The 24447-nt window shown below is 47.4% G+C and overlaps 1 protein-coding gene across 2 annotated transcripts in view; it reads right to left on the bottom strand.

Moving 5' to 3' along the window:
• The window catches only part of LOC138267873 (enoyl-CoA hydratase EchA19-like), a 281482-nt gene that overhangs the window by 142539 nt on the left and 114496 nt on the right, over positions 1-24447 (bottom strand). For both annotated transcript variants that reach the window (XM_069217102.1, XM_069217111.1), the window contains one exon: positions 7261-7358. In XM_069217102.1, the coding sequence (XP_069073203.1) occupies positions 7261-7358 (98 nt within the window). The remainder of the gene's footprint in view (positions 1-7260; positions 7359-24447) is intronic.

Raw genomic sequence — 24447 nt, 5'->3', positions numbered from 1 at the left:
AGTGAAAAATACATGGTGTTTTTATATGCAACAAATAACTTTGTCCCATTTTTAATGTTCGTGATCACCTACTGAAACAACACAACACGAACACACGATAAGTCTGCATGCCCGTAGACTACACAATGGTGGGCTAATAATAAATACTGCACTGAAAAATATGGAGTTTAATTTACAACAAAAAACTTTGCACCATTGATATTTGCAAACACCTAATGCAACTGAACACACACCACACAATCTAAATACAAGTTGGCATAGGCAACAATGAAACTCTCCTGACAAATTGCATACAAAGTTGAAACATATGGAGTTTTAATTTGGTTCTAATCGTTTGCATAATTTTTAATTTTCACTCTTAGACATCACACTCTTGAATGGGAGTCCTCCACAATTTTTGCCTTCACCCCTCTGGTTCTGCTTAATTTGTTTTTGTTGGCGCTAGGATTCTGTGCACTTTACCCCTGCTAACCAGTGCTAATCTACTTACAACATGGTAAAATTGGCTTGCACTAGATTGGCATAATTAATGTACTTACAAGTCCCTAGTAAAGTGGTCTATCATATACCCAGGGCTGGTAAATTAAATGCTACTAGTTGGTCTACAGCACATACTATGCCACCCACATAAATAGCCACTTAAAACATGTCTCAGTCCTGCCACTGCAGCCTGTATGCTGTTGACTTGGCAAAATAAAACATGTGAAAAGCCTATAAATTCCTTTTAATATATATGTCACCCCTAGGGTAGGCCCTAAACAGTCCATATGGCAGGGTGAATTGTATTTAAGAAGTTGGGCATGCATTTTTAAGTTTTACACGTCCTGGTAGTAAAAAAACCCTGCCTGTCACATAGGATAACATTGGGTTACCATTTTTATATTTAATAAGTGATAACTTTTGTTTTGGAGTAAGAAGAAATGTCATGTTTGGTGCACAAGGAATTGTAATTTTTAATTCTCTTCAACAGTAAAGTCGGATTTTAAGTCAAACTTCAGGAAAATTACACTTTAAGAAAGTTAGCATTTTCTTGTCCTAATGATTTGGTGCCTGAAGTCAGTTTGTGGGTTTGTGGCTAGTGGAGTTGGCCTTTGCATATACTTCTGAGAAAGCCACACAATAGAGGGCCTGGATGTTGGCACAATAGGCTATCCTGTCTTGATGAGAGGGGCGAAGGTGTCACCCGTCACACTTGCACTTTATAGAAACTGCCGCAGCTCACCCATAAAGAACTTCACCCTAGCATACTGTCTCACCAGGCATCCTGGGGCAAAGATAGGGAGGTAGAAAATTCCAGACACTTCTGTGGGGGGAAAACACCAGTTTCTTCTTCCACTTCAAAGCTGCCACCAGTGATAATTCTGGGACCCTCTGGCCTACTTTTCATTATACCCCTGAACCTGTGAATACTACAGAGGGACTGCCCAGCTGACTTGCTACACTGGAGCTGCCGGCAACTGGACCTACTGGAGGACTGCCCTGCTGTCTGAGGAGGAAGACTGGATCTTCTCCCTTCACCCCAGGCTGAAGCGAATCTAAGGGTCAGCTGACTAACTTCATGTTCTGAGCTACTGGTGCATAAAGAGCTCCAGAGGACTCACTCCAACAGCCCAGCTGTCCTGCTGCAACTGGACTTGAATGGACCTTCAAGTAGATCTGCCTAAGCCCTGCTGGCCTCAGCAGGAGTGAGCTCTTGGTACCCAAAAGGTGTCCCCAGGTCTAGGACCCTCAGTTTCACATCAGTTGAGCTCCTCCTGGAAGATATGGAGTTTTGGGCTCTTCATGACTGTGAATGGGCTCATTCATGCCACGTTCCCGCTGACTGCCCACACGAAGCTCTAAGAAACCCAACTCTTCCCACTATGTTGACCCCTACCGGCATTTCAAGATCTCCACCACCACACATTGGACTGTGCAGGACTTTGAGACAGTAACTTTTTCAGTGGGGCTAACCTGGTACCAGTATCCAGCCCGTGCTGGGAGTATATTACATGCAGTGTCTGTCAACATTTGTGCAGTGATGATAGAAGTTAACATAATTGTGTAGATGGCTGGGTTTGTTTCTACTAGGTGGTGATAGGTCTTCCATCTGCCTTGCAGACTCTGCGTGTGCAACTACATAGACAGTTGACTAAGGTGGAGAGTTTTCTACACTCGGTAAAAGCTTTGTAAATCACTTGAACATCAGTTCATCTGTGGTCTGCAACATCTACGGAGTTCACTCTTCTCGGGTCTTAAAGATGACAATGCATGAGAAAGCATTTTCAACCACAGTCTCAAATATGAGCGTTAACTGTTAGTAAAAGAGACATTTTCAAAATCTCTCTTTACAGTACTCGGGTGACTATTTCAGATTCACTGTTAATACCACCATCCTCAGAATCAGGTAGCTGTACTACAGTGGCAGTAGAATATAGGAGCTAGAGGTGCTGACAATCCTTTTCTCTTCATTGTGACCACTACAACAGATAAATTTACTGTGGTGGCCAAAGCAGAGAGAATACATTTTCATTATTTGGTAACATCAAGCTGACACTTCACAAACAGCAGTGAGACTGCATTATTTTGAATAGTTTTCACTCTTCTGTATTCATATATACTGCACTAATTTCTTTACTTTACCAATCATGTTTCTAAGGTCCTCTTGAGAACCCAAATAGTTTAAAAGTAGGGGAGGCAATTTTTCTGCAAGGGGCAGAAAGGTGTGCTGTTGAGCATAACCTAGCAGTGGATGTACGTTGTGCAGAAGTTTAGGTAAAATGAAGTGGATTTTATGCTATGATATGGAGTGCAGTGCTCCCAACCTTATAAAATATGTCCATTTTGCACCATCTTAATTTAAATTGGAGTTAATAATCTTGGGTATATAATACTTAGTCACAACTCTGCTTTCTAATGAAGGAATATCTTGCCTTCTCAAAAGTCATGTATCCCAAAACACATTTTGTTCATGCACTGCCCACCATCAAAAGAGGTACTTCACTAATGACTGACTCAAAGATGGAACCTGACCAACACAAGGTCAATCAATCAATCAAAAAAAATATATAGAGCGCGCTACTCACCCGTGAGGGTCTCAAGGCGCTTGGGGGGGTAGGTTAAAGGGGGAAGGAGGGTCACTGTTCGAACAACCATGTCTTGAGGTTTTTTCTGAAGAGCAGGAGGTCTTTGGTTTTGCGGAGGTTGGTGGGGGGGGAGTTCCAGGTTTTGGCGGTGAGGTAGCAGAAGGACCTGCCTCCTGTGGTGGTGCGTTGGATGCAGGGGACTGTGGCTAGTGCGAGGTCGGTAGATCGGAGGTTGCGGGTGGGAGTGTGGAAGTTCACTCTTTCGATGAGGTAGGTTGGACCAGTGTTGTGGTGGGATTTGTGTGCGTGGATAAGGATCTTGAAAGTGATTCTCTTGTCTATGGGGAGCCAGTGAAGGGATTTGAGGTGTGGTGAGATATGTTCGTGGCTTGGGACGTCCAGGATGAGGCGTACAGCTGTGTTCTGGATTCTCTGGAGTTTGCGTTTGAGTTTGAGTGTGGTGCTGGCATAGAGGGCGTTACCGTAGTCTAGCCTGCTGCTGATGAGTGCATGGGTGACTGTCTTCCTGGTCTCTGTGGGAATCCATTTGAAGGTTTTTTTCAGTGTACGGAGTGTGTGGAAACAGGAGGAGGTGACTGCATTGATTTGCTGGGTCATGGAGAGGGAGGGGTCCAGGATGATGCCGAGGTTGCATGTGTGGTTTGTGGGGGTGGGTGCGGGGCCTAGGGTGGTGAGCCACCAGGAGTCGTCCCATATGGATTTGTTGGGGCTGAATATGATGATTTTGGTTTTGTTGGAGTTAAGCTTGAGGTGGTTAGTTGTCATCCAGGTGGCGGTGTGAAGGAGTGCAGCGTGGAGGTTGGTTTTGGCGGTGGTGGGGTTGCGAGTGAGGGAGAAGATGAGTTGGTTGTCATCTGCGTAGGAGAGGATGGTGATTCCGTGTGGTCAGAGGATGTTGGCGAGGGGGATCATGTAAATGTTGAAGAGGGTGGGGCTGAGGGAGGACCCTTGGGGGACTCCGCAGATGATTTTGGTGGCAGTGGAGGGGAAGGGTGAGAGGCAGACTTTTTGGGTCCGGTCGGTGAGGAAGGAGGTGAGCCAGTCTAAGGCTTTGTGTCGAATTCCTGTGTTGTGGAGGCGTGTGCATAGTGTGTGGTGGCAGACAATGTCAAAGGCCGCTGAGAGGTCTAGGAGGATGAGTGCGACGGTCTCGCCCTTGTCCACTCTGGTTCTGATGTCGTCAGTACATGCGATGAGGGCGGTTTCCGTGCTGTGGTTCTTGCAGAACCCGGATTGGGAGGGGTCTAGGGTGTTGTTTTCCTCAAGAAAGTGGGATAGGCGGGCGTTGACAAGTTTCTCGGCAACCTTGGCGGGGAAAGGGAGGAGGGAGATGGGGCGGTAGTTAGGCGGCTTTGGGCTTTTTTAGGAGAGCGGTGATTTCTGCATGTTTCCAGGGGTCTGGGAAGGTGGGGGTGTCGAATGAGGAGTTGATTGTGTTGCGGAGTAGGGGGGCGATGGTTGGACTGGCTTTGTTGTAGATGCGATGAGGGCAGGGGTCAGAGGGGGATCCAGAGTGGATGGAATTCATGTTTTTTTCGGTTTCTTCATGTGTGGTTGGGGCCGAGTGGTAAGTATGGTGGGGGGGTCGTGAGTGGGGTCTGAGTTGGGTGGGTGAGGGGTGTGTGTGGAGGGTGTGTGTGGTATGAAGCTGTTGTAAATGTCCAAGATTTTGTGGTGGAAGTGGTTGGAGAGGGCATCACAGAGGGGCTGTGTGTGTTTGTGGGGTCTATGTTGCTGGCTTTGGGTTTGGATAGCTCTTTAATGATGGTGAAGAGTTCTTTGCTGTTATGGGAGTTGTTGTCAAGGCGATTCTCGTAGCGTGCTCTTTTGGTGGTGTTTATGAGTTGGTGGTGGGTGCGAATGGAGGCTTTGAGGGTGGAGAAGTTGGTTGTAGAGGGTTCTTGTCGCCAGGCTTTCTCCGCTTGGTGGCATTTGCGCTTGGAGTCTTGAGTTCGGTGGTGAACCAAGGGCCGTTCTTGATGTTGCGGGTGGCGATGTGTTTCTGAGGGGGGCTAGTGTGTCTGCGCAGGCAGTGATCCATTTAGAGAGGTTGTGGGCTGCAGTGTTGGGGTCGTCGGTGTGGGAGGGAGGTTATGAACCAGTTGGGGGTTCGGGTGTTCTGTGGGGATCTTGTCCCACATGCGGTAGGGCGTGGTGTGTTGGTGGTGGTGTGTGGGGGCGTTTGGTGAAGGAGAAATGGACGCAGTGGTGGTCAGACCAATGGAGTTCAGTGGTGTGGGTGTAGGTTGTGTGTTGGTTTGAGGTGAAAATTGCGTCAAGCGTGTGTCCTGCTAAGTGGGTGGGTGCTGTGACCAGTTGTTTGAGTCCGAGGTTGGTGAGGTTGTCTATGAGGGAGGAGGAGTTGTGGTCTCGAAGGTACTCCAAGTGAAAGTTGAAATCACAGAGGAGGATGTAGTCTGTGGAGGGGAGGGCGTGCGTGCTGATGGTGTCGGCGATGGTGTCACAGAAGGCGGGGCGTGGTCCTGGGGGTCTGCAGATTAGTGTGCCTCTGAGGGTGGAGTTGTTAATGTGGATTATGAAGTGCATGTGTTCTGCCCTGTCGATGGTGTCTTGGGAGTTTGTGGTGACTTTAATGGTGTCTTTGTGCAGGATGGCGATGCCGCCTTCTGGCTTGTTAAGGCGTGAGTGTGTTGTGATGAGGTCCCAAAGTTCTATGGCATGTTTGTGTAGGGAGCGGGTGTTGAGGAGCAGGCAGTTGAGGTGGTTGTGGTGGGTATTGTTGTTGTGTTGTACGATGGTGTTGTTGCAGGTGTGTTTTGGTTGTGAGGTGTTATGTGGTGGGGCTGGTTGGTGGGTGTTGGGGCAGTGCGGGTGTCTGTTGCTCTGGGGATTTTTTGTTTGGCTGGGTTGCTGGGGTTGGTGTGGGGTGTGAGGGATGTGGAGCAGGAGAAGTGACAGGTGTGGCAGGTGAAGGGGCCATGTCTGTGCATGGGGCTGGATTGGGTGCGGGCGGGGCGGGGGCCTGGGTTGAGGGAGTGGAGGGTGAGAGGTGTGCATGCCTGCACATTTTGGAGATTACCAACTTGGCAGTACTTAACATGGCAGGATAAAATAAAACAATCCAGACTAATTTTGCAGAGATGGTGTCCATCTTATTAATATTGGAAATGATACCTTCTGTCACTTTCATAAACTGTTCTCATTCAAGAGCTCTACGTTTCTGTATAGAACTTCTTTTTCATATATATCATTTTACTTATTTTTAATGATAGTATTAAAAAATATTAGTAAAGTAATTCTCATGAACATCACAAAGAAAGTTGCCAATGACAGTGAAGGATATACAAATAATTACATTTAAACATTTACAGGCTCCTGAAGGGACACAACTTCCGTTGTGAATCAGAAGGGGCTGAGGCCATGAACTATATTGTATCTCAGGTGACCAGGACCAAGAGCAAAATACCAATAGTTATAAAGCAACCTATAATTTCAAAGGTATCACGGGCATCTCTTGGACTATCCTGAGAAGGGCACCAAGTTCCTAAAACTCTTAGATGCAGACGAGGATTCAGCTGCAGATCATGAGATAAACAATAATCAAACTACTTAAACTTCACTTAAGAGGATAAGATAGAAAGCAGTAGGATGTGTGCAAGGATACATGAGTGACACAAAAAGCATGGCGTTAAGAGGATACAATAAACCTTACCCAACAAAGTTATCTGAAGCACTACCCCCTTAACCATTTTGCACACCCATAGCCTATTTAGAAAAGGTCCCTGAGTTAGACAGCGTCTTGACAATCCACAGTAAATGACCAATTAAACTGGACCTGGCACTCTTTTTACACCCAACCAAAAACTGGCAGCACTTGAGGGGCGGGTATCTGGCTAAAAGTGAGGGTGTGTGGTGCTTTTAATGTTTGCAAGCCATCCTTCCTAATTGATTTGTGTAGTGAGAAAGTTCCAGAAATTACCTTTGAGAACATCTAACCTTATCCAGGTTTCACAGAAATACATACTGGCATCACACGTCAATGAGAAATTCGCTATTGTACTTCTAAACACTATGATGGGGACAGGATCTCAAAGATTGTTTATGAGTGCCACTTTCTCAGAGGAAACAGACTGGGACATGCTAGGTTGGAAAAAGATTCTATTGCATTTTTCTATTGTATTCAACTTGCAGAATTACATTGCCAAAGATTTACCATGGGGGAAGGATTCTTGGTGACATCTTGTCCAATACTTAAAGAAGTTTGGTTTTGAGCAACCTCTTTCAGATCATAGCCGGCACAGAAATTACCCCCTATGAAGACAAATAAAAAGAACAAAATGAGCAGGAAACACAGACCAGTTAGGAGAATAACAATATTTCTTTGAGAATCATATGCAGCATATTTAATGTATGTACAGCATTAGAACCACAACGTCTATTCGTTCCACGTCAATTACATGCCACTGAAATTAATCAACATCTGTGCAGGAAGAGAGCTTCCTTTATAGTCTTTTTAGATATAAAGGATGCCTTTGACACAATGCACTAAGAAGCCAGCCAGGTGGGATACACCATTAATTCTTCATGTAAAGTGCAAATTTCGCTTCATATACTCATTTCTGCAACACACTATGAAAGAGGTTAATGTTGATAGTTTTCCATCCATCTGCTCTCTGCATCTTGACATATATATGTTCAAGGTACATAGATGTGGGGTTAGGAATAGTAAATCTATACTTTGAGATTATAGTGGCAGTCTATATTTTACTGTCAACATTTCTGTAGGTTGATATTTGTGTGTTAGATCAGTGGTTCCTAACCTGTGGTTTGAGGACCCCTGAGACCTGCTCAGGAGCTCTGTGACTGAGTTACAAATTTAAATATATTAAAATGACAAACGTATATATAAAGAAGCAAAACTGAAAATGTGAAAAATATTTGTAAATTTTTGAGCATTTTTTTAGTGTATACTTATTTTTGTATATTGTTTTGAAGATGAAATCATAGAAATTGCTCAGGCCGGGTGCCCACAGCTTCCAATAAGGACTTGGGGGGTTGGCCCGGATTCCGGTCATGATTCAGTGGGGGTACACAAAAGTCAGAAGGTTAAGAACCACCGCCCTAGATATTCTATTAAACCTTGTTCCTCTACAGGAAAATGATTTTATTGAAAAAAATGAAGATATCAATATGTTTATTCAAGGACTGTGGCTTGACCAGCCAAGATGGCAGACGCAGATTAGTGAGGCTCATTTATCTGCCATTAGGCATGATACATGTCGCAGCAACACGGCGGACAGACAGGCAGAGCTTTTGTGGATCTGAGGGCATCGGCCGATGGGAGCAGGAGATGGAAGGCAATGCCAGGAGTGTCGCTGGTGTCGCAGAGGCCTACGCGACTAGGCCAGAGGAAAGTAGGACCTGATTCAGGCGACCTGTGCGCTGGCAGTTTGGCATTGGCTGGCCCCCTCTGGAGCACAGAGGCGGGTGGCGGAGAGACAAACAATGGTGACTGGGCCCACAAGGGAGACAACAACATCTGGCAGGCGGCCTGGAGGAGGCCTGCAACTAGAGGCCTAGCCGGGGCTACGGAGCCTCCCCCAGCTGTTGGACCAGTCCAGTGCCTCTCCCCCAGGGCCCATATGTAGAGGAGGGCTCCAGCGGCTCACCCGATGCTGGGTCTGGTACCAGGCTAGACTCCATGTGTTGGGCCCTCATCCCACCTTCACCCCTGTTGGCTCATATACGGACGGGGAGCCCTGGGCTTGGGGGACGCCAATGCTCCAGGGCCTCATGTAATGAACAGGCAGGCAACTGTACTGCAGGAGCTGAGCTGTGTGTAAACGCAGAGAGGCCCCTCCAGGTGGAGACCGCAGTGGAAACAGGGCTGGCGACTGCATAGGTGGGCAGCGAGGAGGCCTGACACACTGGCTTGTGGCCGTTACCGCTGACGGAGGGCTGCTCTTGCTGCTGCGCTTACCTAGTCTCTACCCACACAAGCAAGTGGGTCCTCCTCAGGTTCCTGGCCCTTGCAACACTGTGCCCTGGAAACTACTGCTCTGCGGCGAGGAACGCTTGGTTCATGAGGATGGGCTGCCAGGACCCTGTAGATGATGAAATGGGCTGTCTCCGCTCCGGGGGAAGAAAGCAAGCCGCCGGCGCTGAGAACTGAGGCCTTGACCTCAGACAGCCATAAACTGGATGCAGTGCTGGCAGCGGTGGAATGCATTGGCACATCCCTGGACCAAACACGAACCTTGCTGGAGAGCAAGATTGACAAGCTGACTAGTGACCTCACACTGCTCCATGCGGACCACAGCAAGCTAGTGGACAAGACTCGCTCGCTAGAGGTAAAATTGAACAACCCTGCTCCCAAGACTGGTCAATTGGAGACCTCAATGCAGGCGGTCCCGGAGGGGGCACTTACACCATTCTTCTCTGTTGAATGTGCCTACAGGGTCCTGACGAGGGCCCGGCCGCCGGGTTCGGGCCCACACCCCTTCCTGTTCGGATTGCTACATTTTGCAGAGAGAGACGCCATTTTATGTGCGGTGTGATTGCTCCTGGCATTACAGGTGGACAAGTTATAATGTTTCCGGACTACACTATTGCTGTGCAGAAGCAGAGGGGCTCCTTCCTATCCGTGAAGCACAAGCTGCGTACTCTTAACTTGACGTATTCCCTCCTTTTCCCCGCTAGGTTATGAGTTGTGGCCCATGGAAAGGTACGCTTCTCTGACACCCTGGAGGTTGCATGGGAGTGGTTGGAGTCGATGGGACAGGTCAGCCAACGGGAGATGACAGCGGATGGAAACATGGGACTTGAGGCACCATTGATGCAGGAATCGCAGATGTCGCAACACACCCCCTGCTAGACTAGGACACGCTCCTGACCTGGAGCAGATCATACAGGAGCAACGCCGTGCACTGCAGACCGCTGCGGCTATCAGAGAACCACTAGCTAATTCAGGTACGGAAGAAGTACTAAATGATTCTGACGGCTGGGATGGCTCCATAGTTGGAGGGCTCTCAGACACTGGGGACCTGGCTCTCCCTGCTGTGACACCACAGACAGCGGATGATATAATCTGAACCTATAGGGTTGTTGCATGGTAAATTCTCAATTCACCTTTGACGCATGACACTGCTGTAATAGATGGCCATGAGGCCAGGCTGCCCCGGGCACTTGCGATGCGTCTGCATGGACTGATTGGCTTGCTTTCAATTTAAGTCATCACACTGTGTCGACCCCCACCCTTCTGGCCGTGCTGCAGGCATTGATTCTGTGTGTGGTCTGTTGGGCAGCTGCGAAATGCATCATGCTGCGTACCTAGTTGCTGCCTACGTATAAGACACATCAGGGGCATTCACCCTTGGGCTTATTTGGAAGAGAACACCATCCTCCACTGTTCGTGGGTACCTCCTTTCTCACACAAGTTACATCGGACAAGCAAGTTAGACGGTTTGGGCAGATACTGGTTGTTCCTCTGCTCTGATAGTATTCTACTGTATTACTTTTGTGGCAATCGTTGTTTTTAAGCTACATGTGTTTGTTTTTGATGAGTCCAGGTTCCTGCTGTTCCCCTCTCCATAGCAACCCGTTTAGAGGTGATGTAGAGTCATGTGTCCTCAGGAGAGGCGCTCTAAAAGACTATTACCCCGATGACAGCCTATGAACCCCACTAACATCCTCACATGGAATGGGTGGGGCATACAAACACCAGCACGCCGATATTCCACCTACTCATGCCTTTAGAGACATTCCATCCGAATAGCGTTTCTGCAGGAGCCACACATAGCGTGGTCGGAGACCACCAGACTGCAGCAGCGCTGGCGTGGGCAGTTGTTTGCAACCAATTTCTCTCCCTATGCTAGGGGGGCTCTTGACTGGATCCAGCCGAGTGCCCCTTTTGTGGCTGAAGAATGGGAGAAAAGACACTGTTGTTGGGGTCCATTTATGCGCCTAACATGGACCAGGCCTCCTTTCTTCATAGGCTATCTGGCATCCTTTCTTGTTGGAGCGGGCTTCTGTCGCTTGTGGTGGGGGGATTTTAATAGTGTCCTGGACCCTGACCTAGACAGTTCCTTCCCACCATTATCTGCTGCACCCACGGTGGCAGCTGCACACTCGCTGCGGGAATGGCTCCAGCACTGGCAGTTGTTGGACCTATGGTGCCAGCACAAACCTGTGACCAGAGTCTATTAGTTTTTTCCAGATCCACATCAGCTGCATGTGTGGCTTGATTGAATACTATGTACAACAAACCTGAGCTCAGCGGTGTAGCAGACTGATTACCTGGGCCGCACCCACTCTCACCATAACCCCCAGTTCTTGCAGCTGGGAAGGGACACATCCTCACCTGTCATCCCACCGTGGCAGCTGCACCCTGAGTTGTTGGAAGATGCACCCTTTAAGGCATCACTGAGCACAGATATCTCCAAATATTTGGAACACAATGGTGGCACTGCATCGTCTGGGCTTATTGAGTGGGAGGCGTTCAAGGTCTTTGTAAGAGGGCACTGTCCGGGTACACAATGAAGCATGCACAAATACAATGAAAGCGACTTAATTTGGGTGGAGAGATCCTTGTTACAGCATAAACTGAGCGGTATTCAACACCCTCTAGGAGCTTGCAGGCTGGCGTCCAGTCGAGCACAATGCACGTCTCTGGTGGAGAGGTTGCCATGTCTCAACTACACAGCCCACTTGGCTCGCAAACACGTCGTGGTCGACAGGTCGGGCAGGCTGTTGGCTTGGCTGATCCGCCAGGAACAGGACTGCACCCCAATATTGGAGCTGCGTTCGGCAACGGGCGATATGCTCTACACCCAAGGTTAGATACACGCTGAGTTTACACACCACTATACTGCCCTGTATTAATCAACAACAACAGCGAGACCGGCAGATTATGAAGAATTATTTTTCTTAGTCCCTCTGCCCCATTTGACAGAGGAGCAGCAGGTGGAGCTAGATGAGCCACTGACACTACCGGAGATACAGGATAGTATACGCGCTTTAGCCACTGGCAAAACACCAGGCCCTGACGGTTTCCCGTCGGAGTTCTATAAAACTTTCTCCTCTGTGATCGCATTTCATCTGCTGCAGCTATATGAAGAGACCTTAAAGGAGGCATCTCTGACTGCGTCACAACCGGAAGCGCTACTGATCTCTCCTCCCAAATCTGGCAAAAGTCCGGCAGATGCTTAAGACAGATGATAAAATACTGGCTAAAATCCTGGCACAGCGGCTGGCACCCCTGGTATATCAGTTGATTCACCCCGATCAGAACGGCTTTGTGCCGGCACGCAACACTTCCTTGAATATCAGACGCTTATTCCAGGTCATGATGTACTCAATGCAGGGCTGGCCTGGGGTGGGCTGTCTAGTATTAGACCTGGAAAAGGCCTTTGGCTCCTTAGAATGGCCTTACTTGTTGAAGTGCTGCTGCGATTTGGCCTAGGCCCGGCTTCTTGCGGTTGGTGAAACTGTTATGTACCCAACCACAGATTAGTGTTAGGACTGGCACGGCTATTTCTGAACTAATCGGGGTGGGCAGAGGAACCCGGCGGTGTTGCCCCCTTTCCCTGCTACTGTTCTCGCTAGCAATGGAACCCTTGGCAGTGGAGTTCCGCTGAAAAGGGGAGGCCTGGAGAACCCTGCGGCGTGATGGTTGACATACTGTGTCCCTTTATTCAGACAACCTTCTCCTGTGCTTTAAGAATACTGCCAATGTTTCCAATGAAGTTGCGGACATACTACAACTATTTGCCACACTGTCGGGGTTGCGGGTTAATTGGGCGAAGCCGTTCCCCTTCAGCCTCGATATGTCAGATACGGGTCTTCACATCTCCGGGGTACTCATTCCCTGGCAGCTTCAAGGACGTTCCAGGACGTTCCGATATCTGGGCATTAACATATTTCATAGAGAGGAGGACCTGCACAATGGAAACCTCAAACGAGCAGTAACATCTATGCTCAAATGAACTTCTGGCAAGTATTATTGCTCTCAGTAATGGGAAGAGTAGGTCTCCTGAAGATGGTGGTTCTGCCTTGATTGCAATATTATTTCTCCAATTAACCCTAACATGTTCCGGCTAAATTCTTCAGGGAGCTGGAGTCTGGAATTAGTGAATTCATATGGAACAAAGGCCGTTGTGGAGTGGCGCTGACGAAGCTGTACTTTAATTGTTCGACACAGCTGCAGTGACACAGCCCTGGACAATACCTGAGGTACCCACATCTATTTCACCCCATTGCATGGGTCAGGGTACCGGAATCGCTCCTAGTGGGCAGGGCGCACCACTGTTATCACAGGTGCTTACGCCTCACGTGTACGGTCACTCCTTACGTGCCAGCACTGGCACTGTTGGATATGCCACAGGGTGTGCGGCTCACGACCAGGACTGAGTTGGAGCCTTGGCATGCAGCTGAGCTGCATATGCTGGGAGATCTATACAGCAAGGGCACGCTAATCCCATTTGCTACACTGGCTGAAGAGACAGGCCTGTCGCCAGGGCAGTTTTTGTTGCATAACTCCCTGATAGCAACACTATTCTGGCACGGGGGGACATTTGTGTTGAACCACCAATGCATCTACTGGTACAATATATGCAGGTTATGGGGCAGGGCAGACACTTCATACGATGGCTTACCAACACACTCCGGACACACACAGTTCATGCCTGCGCCGCATTGCAGGTCAACTGGGAGGGCAACCTAGCCAGGCCCTGTACAGATAGGGAATGGAATGCTGCATTGAAAAGTCACACTAACATTCCATACAATGCTCGATTTTGCCTTATTCAGTTCTATATCTTCCACAGGGCCTATCCCACCCCAGCTAAAATCAATCAATACTTCCACTGCGTGGACGTAGCTTGCCCCTGCTGTACTTTGGTGGGGGCTGACTTACTCCACATGTTATGGTCCTGTCCCTCGTTGAACACCTACTGGCGAGATGTGTCAGCACAGTTATCTGAGTGTATGGCTTGCCTACTGTTGTCGACATGGGAGGCCTGTATTCTGGGCCCTTTTTCCAGAGCTAAAAAGCACAAAGCCTCCAAGAGATTCCTGGATCTGGGCCTTCTGACGGCCAAACGCCTCATTACCAGGAGGCAGAAATCTACAGAACCCCCATCGATAGAGGTCTTGAAAAAGTTGTTTGGGGTATGGGCGGAAACAGAGGGAGTAGCGCTGCGGAGGGAAGACAACGTGGGACTGCGTAAATACCCCCTAGTTGCCGGTTGGGATGAGATGCTTTCTGGGCTGTGCGCGCCGGGGTACGAGCCAGGTATGGGAGCTGCGGATGTGGCAGTTGCGCTGGCTGTGGCCAGTTAAGCTGCTTATGTGAAGTGAATGGCTGCCACGCCCCTGTCAGCGTGCCCATACTGCTTACCCCTCCCCTCATTAGAGAGGGGGGGGTCACAGCGGAATGAGTTGGACGGGGCCCTGCCGGCTGTGCTTCATGAGACCTGGATGGGCAGACCGGGTGGAACCACGGGGTGAGGGCCTGGGGGACATTGGGTACAGACACCAATTATGGTTCCTGTCTTTGTGTTACACTGTTGTACACACTTTTAGTACTGGATCTTAATTTCCATATAATGCTGTGTGAAACAACTGCCCATCAAGACGATACTCTGGGGTATTATCTGCCTCAGCAAGTTGTACACTCTGGAACCAGAGGTATGCAATGGTTCCTAGACCTGGCAAACTACTTCTTCGGCACTGGATGTGAATTATAATTGCAAATTGAAGTAAAGTAGTCCGTTACTTAACGCATTCAAAATAGATACGCTGTACCAGGAGTTTTACTTCCGACTTTTCACACTGTAGTTAATTTAAGAAAATTTTACTTGTTTTCATGTCTGAAATACAAACAAAATAAAAAGATTCATGCAAAAAAAAAATCTATATGTTTATTCATTCACTTGTATTATATGTTTGTTAGTTGTGCCACCCAAAGTTTGTTACATTACTGTTTTTGGAATAAAAGGTGAAACAAGAAATGAGGCACCCATTCATGGCTGTATAGTGGAATACAAGATGCAGTAAGGGTTACAAATCTGATTTACAAAGCCCACGTTGCCTAGCTTGTGTGAAAACAGCTGTGACATGATTCAGTCACATCTAATAACATCTAATACTGGCATCGTCCTACTTTGAAACTAACTCTGAATTCACTGGGTAGTCAGTGGTGGGCTCTCAGGGTGGAGGTGGCATTCTGCAATTTCCCTGTACCTTTGTTAAGTTGTGCTGCTGTATGGAGAATGGTCTGGATAGGAGTGACTGAATGTTTGGAGAGACCTGTGAGCATCTCACTGCCACCATCTAAATACGAGAAACCAGGAACTGCACCACTGTCCAAAATCAGCTGGATGTATGGCAAGTTTGAGATTTCTAGGTTTACAACTTGTGTTAATGATGTGATGAAGGATGAAAACCATTTCAGGACTAGACCATCAAGCCTCAGACCAGAGAAAAGTATAGTGAGTTGAGTTTCAAAATCAATTCTACGAAATGTTGATGATAAATCAGGAATTACGAAGAGGCAGTTGTAACCGTTAGTCAATATTCGTACAGTGTTGTCTAAGATTTACAGTGTTTCTCAAGGATATGGGGTGTAAATGGGACAGGAAATAGATCACGTGGTTGCTATTTGAAATGTGGGACAGAAGTTGTAGCGAGCCTATTTTTTCTCTGATTTTTCTTAAGATAAGAATTTTAGAATCAGATCTGAAAGTCTAAGCGATCTAATATGGCTTTTTCAGTAAGAGTGGGACCAGATTATTGTGTAGTGGGAAATGTGCCTTCTCTTCTTCTAAGGAGGAGTAAATGATTTTGATGATAAAGTAAGCTATAACCTGGGCACAAGAACCTGCTGGGATGGAGCTGCAAAATAGTGAAAAGGGTTGGAAGAGGCTATAATTTGGCTAATGTATTTGTGGCTTGAGGCTTCTTTATTTATTTTTTTTGTTCAGGAATTTATTATTAACTTTGCAGCTACACAAACAAAAAGAAATATAGCATAGAAAGGCTTGCAAGAAAATGGCTTTGTATTATTAATATTAAAAAATGAATATTAAAAAAATGCATAGCGCATACAAAGCAAGTGACCGCCCAAAAGCACTTTCAGCTGCTGTGCCTCGGTAAAAGAAATTAAATATAGAAATGTAAGAATTTCATTAAGGTATGGGGAATTTTGGGGAACAAGGGATGGCGTTATGAAAGAACGCGCACCACAGCAGCTCTTTGCAGCTTCCAGACCTTCGTGAAAAACGGAAATAAAAAAAAAATAAAATAAATAAAATAAAATAAAACACACGGGGAACAGGCTGGAAAATGGCACCAGGCTTTAAAAAAGAGGAATTCAGGGAGAAGTACAGAGAGAGGGCTTGAGAAGGAAAGAGGGAGACAGCAAGGAAACAGATGCACCAGCTTAGAGAACTTGAACCAAAAATGCTTCTGGGCCGGACATAAGAATGGGGGGGAACAATTAATTCAGGAACACTAAATGAGACAAATAAATCCATCCAAAGCCCGCTCTGAGTATATGTAATGTTGAGAGACAATAGATCTTGCCAACAGACAAATGCAGCTATCCATAGTTGAGACCTAAAAACGATTGAATGCGGACGAATGAAGAGTAGCAGATTTCTCAAATGAAGGATTAAAATCTAATTAATACGAACATAGAGAAAAGCCAGTAATTGTGGCCTTACAAGCTGGTGCAATGGTTACATGTTTAAAGTTTTCATTGCCAGTATATGTTTAAAAAATAAAAATAAATAAGAAATGATAGCAGTCATATGCTCGTGATAATTTATTTTAAATGTAAATAGTTAACGAACACATATCATTAGAATAGGATAGCAAGGGAGCTTCCCAGAAGGCACGTGTACTTAGAACAAGTACCGAATCCTGTTTTCGCTTTAGACTACATCACAGGAAAATATTATTCTTATTGGTGCAAATGAAAGGTGCTATTTGCTCTCAATTACTGTAACCTGAATGCACAGTTGAAACACTCAAAACTAAAAAAGATAAAAATATAAAGAAACGAGCATTGGCAAAGCCAATAGGTTTTTCTTATGAGTAAGCTATTGCCCTTGGAAATCGGGTGGGGATGGTGAACGGGAGGGCGGGTGCTGATGGTGAACGGGAGGGCGGGTGCTGATAGTGAACAGGAAGGCGGGTGGGGATGGTGAACAGGAAGGCGGGTGGGGGTGGTGATCGGGAGGGCGAGTTGTTAGTCAATGAAAGGGCTGTTGGGGATGGATAACAGGACACGGCTCCCCCTGTGCCTATTAAAAAAACAATAATACAAAAACAAGTCGGGCTGACAACAGAGGCTGCAGTCACGATACTAGAAACAGAGAGGCAGGCAGTCACTATACTAGAAGCATGGGGACTGACAATCGCAATACTATATCACAGGGACTGGTAACCGTAATACTATAATCATGGAGGCTGGCAATCACGATACTGGAAACAATATGGCAGTAACGACATGAGAGCCATGGAGACCTTGTACACTTGCGAATGGCTACCACCTTCCTATGCGTCAGTCAGTAAGAATTCCATGCTTTGCAACCAGAGGTGCTAAACTAAAGCAACTGTGAATATTAATACTGCCGCCTTCTCATTGAGACTCGCAATGGTTAGCAATGTAGGAAACAGATCACTTTATACATTCTGATAAACCAAAAGGGGTTGAAAAACTAGTTTTTCTAGTTTTAATTTTCACTTGCATCCATAAATAATCGTACTGCATAAAACGTGAGGTATGGTCTACATGTGTAATACACGAAATAAATAACAACCATTTGCAATACAATGGGTCTCGTGTTTGCTTGAGCTAGAGCAATTAGCATTGTAAACTCCTAAGTTTCTTGCCAAATAAATTGAAAATGAAAATAAAACAGTTTCACATAACTAACTGGACTTTTCTTGCCATATAAACTGAAAAGTAAAAGTTTCACATAAACGAGCTGACTGTCGCTATCAGTGCAAAGCAGACACACAAACGGAAATAAAAGTTCACTCTTAGTGAAACCTATTGGCAAAAGTGCAATTATCCATGTAACCCACAAAAGTGCAATTATCTAAGTAACCGGCAAAAGTGCAACTAACTATGTAACAGGATCGATATCATGCAAAGCGCTCGACTTCTGCCCAGTGAGATCGCGCTGCGAAAAAAGGGGAAAAGTTGTCCGGAAACCAGATGGAAAACGTGGAGCCTCGTATGTTTTCAGTACTTGGTTGCTGCGCTCGAGGCGGGCTAAACACCAGAAAAGGCATGACTTATGCATACCTTTCACTAATGAAAGCAAGTAGATTTTAAAAGGCAAGACCATGAACCAATGAAAGAGACTGACGCGACATGAGTGTGGTTTGAAGTCCAAAGAGAGATTACAACATGGGACGGAGTGCTTTGCGCTCGCCCCTAAAAAGGAGCAATACCTGTACTAATATGTGGCACTTTATTGCTTTTTCCCGTTACAAACCATTTACCAATTCCAGTTGCAACTGATCTTTGATGATATGACACAGGTTGACTCTCAACAAGACCATTTCTGTGGGGAGGATACAGTGCAGTTCTAATAAACTTAAAACGATTCACCCTAAAAAATGTGCACATCCCCTTGGACATCAATTACGTCCCATTGTCAGTCACAAGTTCTTTGGGAAAACCTTCCCTAATAAACACCTCTTGAAAAAAACACATTGATAAAACTACCTTTAAGCTGCCTATTCATGCAAACCTTACTTGCAGCATAATCCACCATCTGCTGTATAATGTGCATGTTTCCACAAAAATCAGTTTAAGCTCACACAGGTCAAAAACTTACTAAAAAGAAGTGGCACACGTGGCGCCGTGCAGTGACAGACCCTTTTGCACTGTACACCTTTCAGCTGCTGATTGTTGTATGCAGGTGTTAAACTAGTAGTAATGAGGTGTAACTTTTAGTCAACGCCGTTGCCCTCATCCTACTCGACCTCTCCGCAGCCTTCGACACCGTATTTCACCAAACCCTTCACCTCTTTGACGCTGGAATTCACCACAGAGCCCTGGACTGGCTCTCCTCCTTCCTCTCTGAAAGAACAGAGAGTTCGCCTCCCCCGTTCCGGTCAAAGGCCACCAAGACCATCTGCGGAGTCCCCCAGGGATCCTCACTCAGCCCCACCCTCTTCAATAACTACATGGCTCCACTCGCCAACATCGTCCGATCCCACGGCCCACGCATCATCTCCTACGCAGACGACACTCATCTTATTCTCTCCCTCACGAGGAACCCCGCAATGCCAAGAACAACCTCCACACCGGACTCCTCGCTATCGCCAACTGGATGACAGCAAGCCACCTCAAGCTGAATTCAGAAAAGACCGAGATCATCATCTTCGGCCCCAACAAGTCAGCATGGGATGACTCCTGGTGGCCGGCCACCCTGGGGTCGCCCCCAACGCCCACCACCCAGGCACGCAAGCTCGGCTTCATACTAGACTCTTCACTCTCCATGACCCAGCAAGTCAATGCCATCTCGTTCTCATGCTTCAACACCCTCCGAATGCTCCGCAAGACCTTCAGGTGGATTCCTGTGGAAACCAGAAGAACGGTTACTCACGCCCTCGTTAGAAGCAGACTGGACTATGGCAATGCCCTCTACGCGGGAACAATGGCCAAGCTCCAGAAAAAACTCCAGCGCATCCAGAACGCCTCAGCACGTCTCATCCTCAACCTCCCTCGCCACAAACACATCTCTGCCCACCTTAGGGACCTCCACTGGCTACCCTTCAACAAAAGGATCGTCTTCAAAATCCTAATCCACGCTCACAAAGCTCTCCACGACGTCGGACCGGCTTACCTCAACGATCGACTCAACTTCCACAACCCGACACGCCAGCTCCGCTCCGCCAACCTCGCCCTCGCAACAGTCCCTCGCATTCACCGTACCAAAACCGGCGACAGATCCTTCTCCCACCTCGCCACCAAAACCTAGAACTCGTTCCCCGCCAACCTACGTAAGACCCAGGACCTCCTGATCTTCAGGAAGCGCCTCAAGACCTGGCTCTTCAAGCAGTAGCAACCCCTTCTTGCCCCCTAGCGCCTTGAGACCCTTCCGGATGAGTAGCGCGTTCAACAAAATTGATTGATTGATTGATTAACTTTTGGCTATTTGGACAAAATAGCGAGATAATACTGATACAAGATGTGATGCACCATGCTGCATAATTTGCCTATTCCTGCAACATAATGTAGTCAACCCTGCTGAGTTCTTTATCCCTCTGTTGCCGCATAATTTCAGTGGCCCTGTCATTATGGCTCCAGAATTGTCATTGAATGCTTTAGACACACAAGCTGCACGAGGATGACTGCTCTGTGACTGGGGGATGCCATCCGATGCTCCACTTCAGTGACCTTCCCAGGTCCCCAGGATAGCAGCGCGACTCAAACACACACCTTGGAACTGGGAGCCCCCGCAGAGAGTGACAGGAAGGTATACACAGAGAGTGGGAGAGCGTTTAAGTTTGTGCACCCAGCACCATGTCAGCAGCGAGTGGCTTACAAGTCGGAGTGGCCCTTTCATTGCCTCCAAATTGCATTAGAATTTAATTACCAAGCGAGTGGGGGGCATGACAGAGACAGCAGCATGTGATTCACTGGGAGCTGTACCTCCCCTGAGGGGCACAGATGGTGGTGTTTTTTTTTTCTACCAATGTCACCGCTCGCCTCTTTCCGCTTCAACAAATGGGTTCTAAAGAGGCAGTGACATTATGCGAGATAGCGGAGAAAAGGGTCAGTGATATATAGAGAGAATGTCAACTGTTAGATAAAACAAGTTAGAGCTATTAGAGTTGTAAAGATAAAAAATGCAGCGCGATCGCAGTATGTAAAATGCAGCGCAATCGCGCTGCGTGGAAAATAAAAAGATAAAGTAGTCCGGACACCATGCTGAAAACATCGAGCCTCGTATGTTTTCAGTAGTTTAGCGGTGCTGTGTAGGTGGGCTAAACACTGGAAAAAGCATGATGTATGCATGCCTTTCACAAATGAAAGCAAGCGGATTTTAAAAGGCAAGCCCACGAACCAATGTAAGTGACTGACGTGACATGGGCGTGGTTTGAAGCCCAAAGAGAGATTACAGAATGGGACGGAGCGCTTCACGCTCACCCATAAACACACTATGCACACATTACTATTTCGACCAATATAGTGCATGGATATCCTGTGTTTTTGGGCATAATATAAGTCAATCTATGATAATGATAAACCTATGCAGCATGTCTAAATATTGTTCAGCCTCTGTAGATGTTGCCAAGCATCAGCCATAGGAATAAAAAATGCATAATATACACTGAAAGATTCTCATAATAAACATAGAGATACAGCTAAGAGCAGCTGTGCATGTTTAAGACACAGAGGAATCCTGAATAGAGCTCTCTCTTCTCCACAGTGAGTGCATACTTTGCCATATGCCGCTGTGCATTAAGCTCCATAAACGTATCCAGCAGGGGATGCTGGGTATCACACCGAGGTGCGCGACTTGCAGATTTCAACTCCTCCTCCAATGCCTCCACACAGCTTGGCTTTTATAGCTCATAAGAACACAAAGATGGGTAGAACTGACATGGTGTGGCAGATGATGCTAGCGGAGTGATTCAGAAAAAAAACCCTCTTGCTCTCTTAATGGTGAGCTCATTAAGCCACTGAAGCACCCTTCTATTCTGTTTTTTGCCTTTATAAGACCTGAGTTTCTTCATTATTCATAAAAAAAAATAAAGCTATTGAAATCTTGCAGCTCCACACGCTCAAATGAGCTACCTTAAAAGCATGAGCCCGGCAAGTGACCTCTACTTTCTCTGCGTGAAGGTTGTATCTGATTAGAAATTTATGGATGAAAGAGATTGCGACATGCAAGGTATGTTTCGGTCCCAGTTAACTCACGGAAGCAGTTCATCACTTATGAGGCAGCTGTTTAGCCTACCGTCAAAAGCAGGTTCAAATGGGCTGGCGTCTAATGATGCTGGTGAGTGATAAGCAGTGATTTCTGCACTTTGATGTACATGTTCGATGGTTGGACAGTGTGCAGAGTCAGCTCAGGGAGCCTAGCTTTCTCTGCTGTACTCCCAGGGGATTTGAGCGCATAGCTGGCTGCAGCAAAATAACAACACTGCCTTCCAGTGGTTCCCCGACTCACCCAGTGCAGGAAAATCACTTTGCAAAAAGATTGTCGATGTGCATGTAAGGCTATGATTAATTTTTAGACCTATCAAGGAAGATGTTGTTGTATGCTCGTTTGTTGCAAGCCTTAGGTACTTTGGGAGACATAAACAGCAATAAGCTTGAAAGAGACACTTGAACCACACCTGTGTTGTTTGATTTCCCCAAGCAGCAGCGTTTTATGTTTTATGCAGCTCATGAGATCATTCTAATACAAACATGGATGAGAGAGTGCACTTGCACTCACCGAGCAGCAGAGCAACCCGTCGCAGGAGCTTTGATCAAAGTAAAACAGGTTATTTTTTGACTATGGCCGACACCAAGAAGGAAAATAAAGGGGGCAGAATTAAAGCCACAAGAATTAATTGCTTTCCATTCCAAGCAGAGCCTGGGAGCTGCCTTCGGGATGAATACAAAAGAATGTCAGCGACATGGGAGGAAGTGGAAGGAAATGCAAGCAGCTATGGGCCTGAAGCTTAACACGCAGCCACAGTGTAACACAAGCATACAAGCATGAAAAAAAAAATAATAATAATTCCCCAAAGGAACAGATAAACAACCAAAACATAAACATATAGGGGGTCATTCTGACCCTGGCGGTAAATACCGCCAGGGCGGAGGTTGGCAGTAGCACCGCCAACAGGCTGGCGGTGCACCGCCGGGCATTCTGACCGCGGCGGTATAGCCGCGGCCAGAAGCGGAAAGCCGGCGGTGTACCGCCGACTTTCCGCTGCCCATGGGAATCCGCCATGGCGGCGCAGCTTGCTGCGCCGCCATGGGGATTCTGACACCGCATACCGCCATCCTGTTCCTGGCGGTTCGCCCGCCAGGAACAGGATGGCGGTATGGGGTGCCGTGGGGTGCCGTGGGGCCCCTGGGGGCCCCTGCAGTGCCCATGCCAATGGCATGGGCACTGCAGGGGCCCCCGTAAGAGGGCCCCACAAAGAATTTCAGTGTCTGCTTTGCAGACACTGAAATTCGCGACGGGTGCAACTGCACCCGTCGCACCTTCCCACTCCGCCGGCTCCATTCTGAGCCGGCGTCCTCGTGGGAAGGGTGTTTCACGCTGGGCTGGCGAGCGGACTTTCGGCGGTCGCCCGCCAGCCCAGTGGGAAACCCAGAATGACCGCCGCGGTCTTTTGACCGCGGTACGGTCTTCTGGCGGTTCCCGCTCACCCCCATAGTATTTGGCTCCTGCTCCGTGAAGGAAATGAAAGACAAATAGGAGGGACAAAAAGGAAGGATTGACCACTAGCAAGCAAGGATTTTTAAAGGGCACTGAAACAAAAAGCAATAGGTGGTCTGTAAGCCCACAATGAAGTATAAACTAAAGTATACACAACAGGTCTATGAAGCTCGACCTAAAAAGCAATGTCAATGTAAAGTATTGGCCCACAAGCCCTGGCACTGCAGTGCTTGTCTTTAAAAGCAGATATGCACACATGATCAAGAAGGATTAGGCTGTCTATAGGTCAGACCGAAAAAGAATATTGAAACATAAAATTTGAAAATCCAAAGAGGAAAATCATTGCTATGAAACAGTATGATTGACACTTCAGGTCAAGAAACATCCTAGTTAGGGGCGTGGCTATGAAGCCAAGCATGGCGGCGGTTCTGTACGGAGCTCTGTCACCACCCTGCCATAAGTCTACACTACTCCAGCCCAGGGGAACTCCCAACCTGCAAAATACATGATGGGTGACCCGTGACACCACTGCAACCGCGTGACAAAAATCTGGAAGTGGCTGTGGCTAGGGCAGCCATGGAAATGACCTTGAGGGAAGTGAGGCCTGGACACTGCGGAGGAGGAGGGTACTAGTGTGGCCTCTCTCCTGTGGGCTACTCTGCAGCATGGCCGAGGAGAGAGAGGATGGACGGTATAGCTTAGCCCTGCTAATGTTGGAGATGACTGGAGATAATGACGGCCTGGCACACTGGGGGCAGGATGACTAAGCTGAACTATTGCGGGGCTTGAGACTGCCTGCTGTCTGAGTGGTGCTGCCTCGCTCGGACTCAAGGCTGCACATCCCTGAACCCAGGACCCTTGCAGACTCTGGCAAGGGCTTCGTGGGAGCAGAGGCTGCGATGGTGGGGTTTTCTCAACCCTGGAGTGCCCTTCCAGCAACATCTCTTGGCGTCACCCACAGTACTTTGTGGAATAAGTGGCCAAGCCTGGTG

The sequence above is a fragment of the Pleurodeles waltl genome, chromosome 2_1, assembly GCF_031143425.1.
Source record: "Pleurodeles waltl isolate 20211129_DDA chromosome 2_1, aPleWal1.hap1.20221129, whole genome shotgun sequence".
NCBI classification, from domain to species: domain Eukaryota; kingdom Metazoa; phylum Chordata; class Amphibia; order Caudata; family Salamandridae; genus Pleurodeles; species Pleurodeles waltl.
Note: the sequence above shows the minus strand (reverse complement) of the source record. Positions and strands in the feature narration are given on the sequence as shown.